This window comes from Lagenorhynchus albirostris, chromosome 2 (genome assembly GCF_949774975.1).
Source record: "Lagenorhynchus albirostris chromosome 2, mLagAlb1.1, whole genome shotgun sequence".
NCBI lineage: Eukaryota > Metazoa > Chordata > Mammalia > Artiodactyla > Delphinidae > Lagenorhynchus > Lagenorhynchus albirostris.
Genome location: NC_083096.1, coordinates 159,931,190 through 159,940,043, shown reverse-complemented (window position 1 = coordinate 159,940,043; position 8,854 = coordinate 159,931,190). Strand labels below are relative to the sequence as shown.

The 8,854-nt window shown below is 42.7% G+C and overlaps 1 protein-coding gene across 1 annotated transcript; it reads left to right on the top strand.

Moving 5' to 3' along the window:
• Positions 1–8,012: 8,012 nt before the first annotated feature.
• Positions 8,013–8,570, top strand: LOC132516297 (large ribosomal subunit protein mL42). The gene has a single exon (XM_060142713.1). The coding sequence runs from the start codon at positions 8,080–8,082 to the stop codon at positions 8,506–8,508; it is 429 nt and encodes a 142-aa protein (XP_059998696.1). The 5' UTR covers positions 8,013–8,079; the 3' UTR covers positions 8,509–8,570.
• The last annotated feature ends 284 nt before the right edge of the window (positions 8,571–8,854 follow it).

Genomic DNA, 8,854 nt, shown 5'->3' with positions numbered 1-8,854 from the left:
CCATTGGCAATTTGATAGGGATTTCACTGAATCTGTAGATTGCTTTGGGTGGTATAGTCATTTTCACAATATTGACTCTTCCAATCCAAGAACATGGTATATTTTTGCTTCTGTTTATGTCATCTTTGATTTCTTTCATCAGTGTTTTATAGTTTTCTGAGCACAATTCTTTCGCCTCCTTAGGTAGGTTTATTCCTAGGTATTTTATTCTTTTTGTTGTGATGGTAAATGGGATTGTTTCCTTAATTTCTCTGATTTTTCATTGTTACTGTATAGGAATGACAGAGATTCCTGTGCATTAATTTTGTGTCCTGCAACCTTACCAAATTCATTGATTAGTTCTAGTAGTTTTCTGGCGGCATCTTTAGGATTCTCTATGTATAGTATCATGTCATCTGCAAACAATGACAGTTTTACTTCTTCTTTTCCAATTTGTATTCCTTTTATTTCTTTTTCTTCTCTGATTGCTGTGCCTAGGATTTCCAAAACTATGCTGAATAAGAATGGCAAGAGTGGACATCCTTGTCTTGTTCCTGATCTTAGTGGAAATGTTTTCAGTTTTTCACCATTGAGAATGATGTTTGCTGTGGGTTTGTCATATGTGGCTTTTATTATGTTGAGGTAGGTTCCCTCTATGCCCATTTTCTGGAGAGTTTTTACCATAAATCGGTGTTGAATTTTGTCAAAAGCTTTTCCTGCATCTATTGAGATGATCATATGGTTTTTTCCCTTAATTTGTTAATATGGTGTATCACATTGATTGATTTACATATGTTGAAGAATTTTTCCATCCCTGGGATAAATCCCACTTGATCATGGTGTATGATCCTTTTAATATATTGTTGGATTCTGTTTGCTAGGATTTTGTTCAGGATTTTTGCATATGTTCATCAGTGATATTGGTCTATAATTTTCTTTTTTGTGATATCTTTTTCTGGTTTTGGTATCAGGGTGATGGTGGCTTCGTAGAATGAGTTTGGAAGTGTTCCTCCCTCTGCAATTTTTTGGAAGAGTTTGAGAAGGATGGGTGTTACCTCTTCTCTAAATATTTGATAGAATTCGTGTGTGAAGGCATCTGGTCCTGGACTTTTGTTTGTTGGAAGATTTTTAATTACAGTTTCAACTTCATTACTGTAATAGGTCTGTTTATATTTTCTAATTCTTCCTGGTTCAGTCTTGGAAAATTGTACATTTCCAAGAATTTGTCCATTTGTTTGTGGTTGTCCATTTTCTTGGCATATAGTTGTTTGTAGTAGTCTCTTATAATCCTTTATATTTCTGTGATGTCAGTTGTGATTTCTCCTTTTTCATTTCTAATTTTATTGATTTGAGTCCTCTCCCTTTTGTTCTTGATGAGTCTGGCTAAGGGTTTATCAATTTTGTTTATCTTCTTAAAGAACAGCTTTTAGTTTTGTTGATCTTTGCTACTGTTTATTTCATTTCTATTTCATTTATTTCTGCTCTGATCTTTATGATTTCTTTCCTTCTACTGACTTTGGGTTTTCTTTGTTCTTTCTCTAGTTGCTTTAGATGGAGGGTTAGATTGTTTATTTGAGTTTTTCTTGTTTCTTGAGGTGAGATTGAATTGTTATAAACTTCCCTCTCAGAACTGCTTTTGCTGCATCCCATAGGTTTTGGGTTGTCGTGTTTTCATTGTCATTTGTTTCTATGTAGTTTTTAAATTTCTTCTTTGATTTCTTCAGTGATCTCTTGGTTATTTAGTAGTGCACTGTTTAGCCTCCATGTATTAATGCTTTTTTACAGCTTTTTTTTTTCCTGTAATTGATTTCCAGTCTCATAGTGTTGTGGTCAGAAAAGATGCTTGATACGATTTCAATTTTCTTAAATTTTCTGAGGCTTGATTTGTGATCCAAGATGTGATCTATCTTGGAGAATGTTCCATGTGCCCTTGAGAAGAAAGTGTATTCTGCCATTTCTGGGTGGAATGCTCTATAAATATCAATTAAATCTATCTGGTGTACTGTGTCATTTAAAGCTTGTGTTTCCTTATTTATTTTCTGTTTAGGTGATCTGTCCATTGGTGTAAGTGAGGTGTTAAAGTCCCCTACTATTATTGTGTTACTGTCAATTTCCCCTTTCATGGTTGTTAGCATTTGCCTTATGTATTGAGGTGCTCCTATGTTGGGTGCATAAACATTTATAACTGTTATATCTTCTTCTTGGATTGATCCCTTGATCATTATGTAGTGTCCTTCCTTATCTCTTGTAACAGTCTTTATTTAAAAGTCTATTTTATCTGATACGAGTATTGCTACTCCAGCTTTCTTTTGATTTCCATTTGCACAGAATATCTTTTTCCATTCCTTCACTTTCAGCCTGTATGTGCCCTAGATCTGAAGTGGGTCTCTTGTAGACAGCATATATATGGGTGTTGTTTTTGTATCCATTTAGCCAGTCTGTGTCCTTTGGCTGGGGCATTTAATCCATTTATGTTCAAGGTTATTATAGATGTGTATGTTCCTATTACTATTTTCTTAATTGTTTGGGGTTTGTTTTTGTGGGTCTTTTTCTTCTCTTGTGTTTCCCACCTAAAGAAGTTTCTTTAGCATTTGTTGTAAAGCTGGTTTGGTGGTGCTGAATTCTCTTAGCTTTTGCTCGTCTGAAAAGCTTTTGATTTCTCCATCAAATCTGAATGAGATCCTTGCTGGGTAGAGTAATCTTGGTTGTAGGTTTTTCTCTTTCATCACTTTAAGTATAACCTGCCACTCCCATATGGCCTGCAGAGTTTCTGCTGAAAAGTCAGCTGATAACCTTATGGGATTTCCTTTGTATGTTATTTTTTGTTTTTCCCTTGCTTTTAATGTTTTTTCTTTGAATTTAATTTTGGTTAGTTTGATTAATACGTGTCTTGGTGTGTTTCTCCTGGTGTTTATCCTGGATTGGACTCTCTGTGCTTCCTGGACTTGGGTACCATTTTTTTTTTTTTTGCAGTTTGTGGGACTCTCACTGCTGTGGCCTCTTCCGTTGTGGCGCACAGTCTCCAGATGTGCAGGCTCAGCGGCCCTGTCTCACGGGCCCAGCCGCTCCGTGGCATGTGGGATCTTCCCAGACCGGGGCACAAACCCATGTCCCCTGCATCGGCAGGCAGACTCTCAACCACTGTGCCCCCAGGGAAGCCCCTTGGGTACTATTTTCTTTCCCATGTTAGGGAAGTTTTCCACTATAATCTCTTCAAGTATTTTCTCAGACCCTTTCTTTTTCTCTTCTTCTTCTGGGACCACTATAATTTGAATGTTGGTGTGTTTAATGTCATCCCAGAGGTCTCTGAGATCATCTTCAATTCTTTTCATTCTTTTTTCTTTATTCTGCTCCTCAGCAGTTATTTCCACCATTCTGTCTTCCAGCTCATTTATTCATTCTTCTGCCTCAGTTATTCTGTTTTTGATTCCTTCTAGTGTATATTTCATTTGTTACTGTGTTGTTCATTTCTGTTTGTTCTTTAGTTCTTCTAGATCTTTGCTAAACATTTCTTGTATTTTCTCAACCTGTGCCCACATTCTATTTCTGAGATTCTGGATCATCTTTAGTATCATTATTATGAATTATTTTCAGGTAGATTGCTTATTTCCTCCTCATTTATTTGGTCTTGTAGGTTTTTACCTTGCTCCTTCATCTGTGACATATTCTTTTGCTGTCTCTTTTTTTTTTTTTTTATAAGTGGGATTGTGTTCCTGTCTTACTGATTGTTTGGCCTGAGGCTTCCAACACTGGAGTTTGTAGGCTGTTGGGTAGAGCTGGGTCTTGGTGCTGGGATGAGGACCTCCGGGAGACCTCATTCCAATGAATATTCCCTGGGGTCTGAGGTTCTCTGTTAGTCCTGTGGTTCGGACTCAGAGCTCCCACTGCAGGACCTTCAGCCCGACCCCCAGCTCATGAACCAAGATCCTGCAAGCTGCGTGGAGCAGCAGAAAGAAAAAAGGGGAGAACAATAACAAAGTAAAAAATAAAATTAGACTAGGAAACTAACAGATATGTTAGAAAGAATATAAAAATAAAAATATAGACGAAACAACAACCAGAAGGTGAAACAGAACCACAATAGTAAAAAAGAGGAGGAGAAAAAAAAAATGGTGGAAAAGGCCTTGGTTATGGAGGGCAAGGCCTAAGCAGGAGTGGGGGTTGGGTGGTGGGCGGGGTCTATGTTTAGGACCCACAGGGCTGGAAAAGGCTCTGGGGGGTGTGGCGGGTGGGGCTTAGGCTCAATGGAACAGACGGGGCCCAGGCCTGTCTCCCACCTCTGGTCTCAGAGGGCAGGGGACCCCAACTGGGAGCTCAGTAGGTTTCCTGGGCTCGAGTAGGCAGGGCTAATGCCCTCTGCTTCTTTCCTGCCTGCTTCTCTGTTCCTGGAGGGCCCCTCCTATTCTCCCCCACCCCGCCTCCCTCCTATGGCCCCAGGACCCACGCGGCCCAGAGGGGGCCTCTGAAGGCATAGGACCTGGTCCGAGAGCCGGGCAGACTTTTCTGCTGATTGGGTAGGGGATACGCTGGGCATGCTCCTCCCTGATCTGAGCCCCCAAGGGTCCATGCAGGTGTGGGAACACCTCCCACCTCTCAGCTGCCCCTCAGGGGTGCCAGTACTGTCTGGCCTCTACTTCTCCTTCCCCTCAGTCCCCCCACGTCCTACCAGTTCACTTGGGAGTTCCTCCCATGACCTTGGGCGTTGAAGTCCCCCATCAGCGTCCCATGGGTGCCCTAGTTGTGGGGAGACGTGAACTTCGCGTCTTCCCACACCACCATCTTGACTCTGTCCCTATAATAGTCATTTTAAATTTAACATTTCCAAAGTCAAATTCCTAATTTTCCTAAATCCATTCTCCCACAGTCTTGGCATCATCCTTGATTTCTCTTTCTCCCACATCCCACATGAAACTCATAAGTTAATGTTTTAAGTTCTGTCTTCAGAATACATCCAGAATCTACCCATGTTTTTCCCCATGGTGGTCCAAGCCAACGTGACCACTCACCTGAGTTCCTACAATATCTCCTTGCTTGTTTTTATGCTCTGGTCTCACCCGCTGAGAGCCCTAGCCATTCTGGTCTCAACATAGCAGCCTCAATGATTCTTTAATAGTATAAGTCAGATTATGTCACTCTTCTTATGAAAACCGTGTAATGACCCTGCATCTCACTCAGAGTAGCCAAAGTCCTTACAACGACCTCTCTGACCTCATCTTCTACAAATTCTCCTGGCTTTCCCCACCTCAGTCTCCTTGGCTTCCTGCTTTTCTTCTAACAGGCCAGGCAAGCTCCCACTCCAGGGCCTTTGCACTTGCTCTTCCTTCTGCCTACAGTGCCCTTCTCCAGGGAGCTGCATATGCAAATGTGCTCAAATATCACCCCTTGGAGAGGTCTTCCTGGTCCACCCTATTTAAAATTGCAGCTCCCTCCCCACCCCTGCTTCTCTCTAATCCCCTTTATTGCTTTATTTTTCTCCCTAGAACTCATTATTATAATACATACTATATATTTACTTTAAAAAGTGTCTTTTCTCTCCACAGCTCAGGGGTTTTATGTTTTGTTCACTGCTTATTCCCTAACACTTAGAATGATTATTCTTATTCCCTAACACTTATTCCCTAACAGATTAGCACATAGTAGGCTATCACTTGTTGGATGAATAAATGAAAACTGCCATTGTGCTTCTGCCAACTTCTCTTTATCTTTCTAAAAGCTATGTTTGGTGTGTTTTGTTGCTCTAGTAATATAGCTTTTATTGTTTCAACATAATCTTGTTTAATCTCACTTAATAATTTGGTCTCAAATGCTATTTTTTTTTCTCCTCCTCTTCCACCTCCTTTTTGTTCTTCTTCTTACCAAGTTATGGTCTTTTTTCCCCCCCATTGTTGGAAAGACTTCAAAGTGTTTCTTTTTGTTTTAGGTTCCAAGTCATATTATCTGCTAAGAAAATAAAATGGGAGAACAGAGCTTCTAGGTGGCCTAGGAAAATTGTTTTGTCTCAGGCAAAAAGTTCCTATGGTGGTGACTCATATGTAAAGTGATTAGTATTGTAGCATTAACTTATGATTAGTAAAAAAACACACACACACATACACACACACACACACACACACACACACACACACACACCCCTTCCGAGGTGGGGTAGAGCATACTAGGCAAAGGGAACAGTTACTGCAAAAGCCCTTGGGTAGAGGTGGGCCTGGCCCTTCTGATGAACAGAGAGAAGGCCAAGTGTGGCTGAAAGAGAGAGAGAAAGAGGAAGAAAGATAGTTGTGTGTGCGATACCTGAGGATGGCGGTGAGGCAGGCAGGGCCAGCTCAGGGAGGACATTGTAGGTCAGAGTAAGACATTAAATTTTTATTCTATATGTGATGGGAAGCCATGGAAGGGCTTAAGCAGGAGAGTGATGTGACGGGTTTGTATTTTTAAAAGCTCACTCTGGATTCTGTGTGGAAACTAGATTGCAGGGGGCAGGAGTGAAAGCAGAGAGGCAAGTCAGGATGTCATTGCCATCATCTAGACGAGAGACAATGGCCACGTGATCTAGGAGCCTAGCGATGGAGATGGAGAGAAGCCGGCAGATTCAGGATGGGTTCTGATGTGGCTTCCACAGGGCTAGCTGTGGGGGGCGGTGGGGGAGCAAAGAGAAGAATCAGGAATGATCTTCAGGTTTGTAGATTGAACAACTAAGTGGATGGTGTCCTGCTATGTACTGAAACATCGCCTGAAAGGGAGATACTTGGAGGGGAGCTGGTTTGGGGGCAGGCAGAGCAGGGCAGGAAATTAAGAGTTTGTTTTGGCTAAGTTGTTTCAATTGCCTGTTTGACCTCCAAGTGAAGATGACAAATAGGCAATTGGATACAAGAGTCTGGAGCTGGGGAGAGACGTCAGCGGTGGTGATAGAGATTTGTAAACTCATCGGCAAATAGATGATATTTAAAAACCGTAAGACTGGATGAAATCATGTAGGGAGAGAGTACAGAGGAGAGAAGGGAGCTTGGGAGTCCCTGGGAACAAGCCCTCGTTAGACAAACAGGAGCCTGGGGAGAGCAGGTCTCCCAGGGCTGCGGCTCCAGATTGGGGGTCCAGTGGAGCAGACAAAGGTGATAAGTGACAACCATATGAATTGGTGGAATATGTAAGAATTCTCAGAGATCCTTGGGAAAGGGAACTCTGTAAGAGACTGGATTTCCTGAAGTCTTGCAGACTGAGGGTTCAGTTTATTGCTGCTTATGCATTAAAAGGAAGTGTGACCTGCTAGCAGGAGAAACAAGAGGACGTCTGGATCACTCCTCTTTTCATGGGCTTGTCACTCCCACCTACCATGAGCCTCCCAAGGGCAGGTGCCCTGACTCCTTTGCCTCTGTACCCTGTGCCCTGCTCAGAATAGCTGCTGCTTGAATGAGGGAATAGAATGAACGTCTAACAGGCCTTGTACAAATTGTCTAAAAAGGAGACTGTCTAAATAATGAGATCTGCAAGCCAACAGGAGAGGGGACGCTGAGAAACCAGGACCAATGGCTCCTTACACCCCAGCCTGCAAGCCCTCTTCAGCCATGGAACAGTGGCGCTCTTTGCTGCTCCTCCTGAGCAAGAGAATACTTGCTTCCCTCTCCAGAACGGTGGAGAAACCCATCCATCCCCAAGCAGAGCACCCTGCAGGCTCACAACACAGACAGGAAACATATGGAGCAGGATTTCTCAGAAGTCCCCAAGGAAGGAAGATGGTGGTTTCTCCTCCCTCCCGGATCCTGGTGGATGGGCAGGGGGAGCATCAAAACCAGTAGTGGGGGGACCCGGGCTGAGAAGCAGATTTTTTTTTTTTTTTTTTTGGGATACGCGGGCCTCTCACTGTTGTGGCCTCTCCCGCTGCGGAGCACAGCCTCCAGACGCACAGGCTCAGTGGCCATGGCTCACGGGCCCGGCCGCTCCGCGGCATGTGGGATCCTCCCGGACCGGGGCACGAACCCATGTCCCCCGCATTGGCAGGCGGACCCTCAACCACTGCGCCACCAGGGAAGCCCTGAGAAGCAGATTTTAAAAGCAGTTTCTCTTCAAATCATCTTTCATACCACCTGATAAGCATCTTGATTCACCATGGCATTGGCAGCAGTAAAATGGGCTATATCAAGCAGAACTATCTTGAAATATTTATTTCCGATTCAAAATGGAGCCTTATATCGTGCTTGTCATAAAACTATGTATCCTTCTCTTCCAGATGACTATAATTGCAAAGTAGAGCTTGCTTTGACATCTGATGGCAGGACAATAGTATGCTATCACCCTTCTGTGGACATTCCGTATGAGCACACAAAACCTATCCCTCGGCCAGATCCTGTGCAGAATAATGAAGAAACACATGATCTAGTGCTGAAAACCAGATTAGAAGAAAAAGGTGAACACTTAGAGCAAGGACCCATGATAGAACAACTTAGCAAAATGTTCTTTACTACTAAGCACCGTTGGTATCCTCGTGGACAGTATCATAGACGTCGTAGGAAACTGAATCCTCCAAAAGACAGATGATATTGAGGTTTTCAGGAATCAAAGAGAAATGTTATCCTGCGTCTCATTTGCCATTTGAGAAAATACAATTGGGTATATTCACTAATATGTTATATAGTAAAATAATAAAATGTCTTCTCATATTAAAAAAAACAAAAAAAAAACAGTACTGGGAAGGGACCTTGAGCAGACGTGGTTGGTGGTGGGAGTGGTGGGATGGGGTAAACTAGAGCAGGGAGGGTGGAGCTTCTGCCCCCTCCAAAGCTGACCTTTGTTTTAGTTCAGCCGGGAGTTCCCTTGGGATGGGGTGGCCTCGTCAGCCATGAGAGCATAGAAGCAGAGATATCTGTTTAGGAGGAAGAGGAAA

Bases quoted from the DNA above. Each gene is read 5' to 3' on its own strand.
- LOC132516297 (XM_060142713.1), top strand. From the start codon at position 8,080: ATGGCATTGGCAGCAGTAAAATGGGCTATATCAAGCAGAACTATCTTG.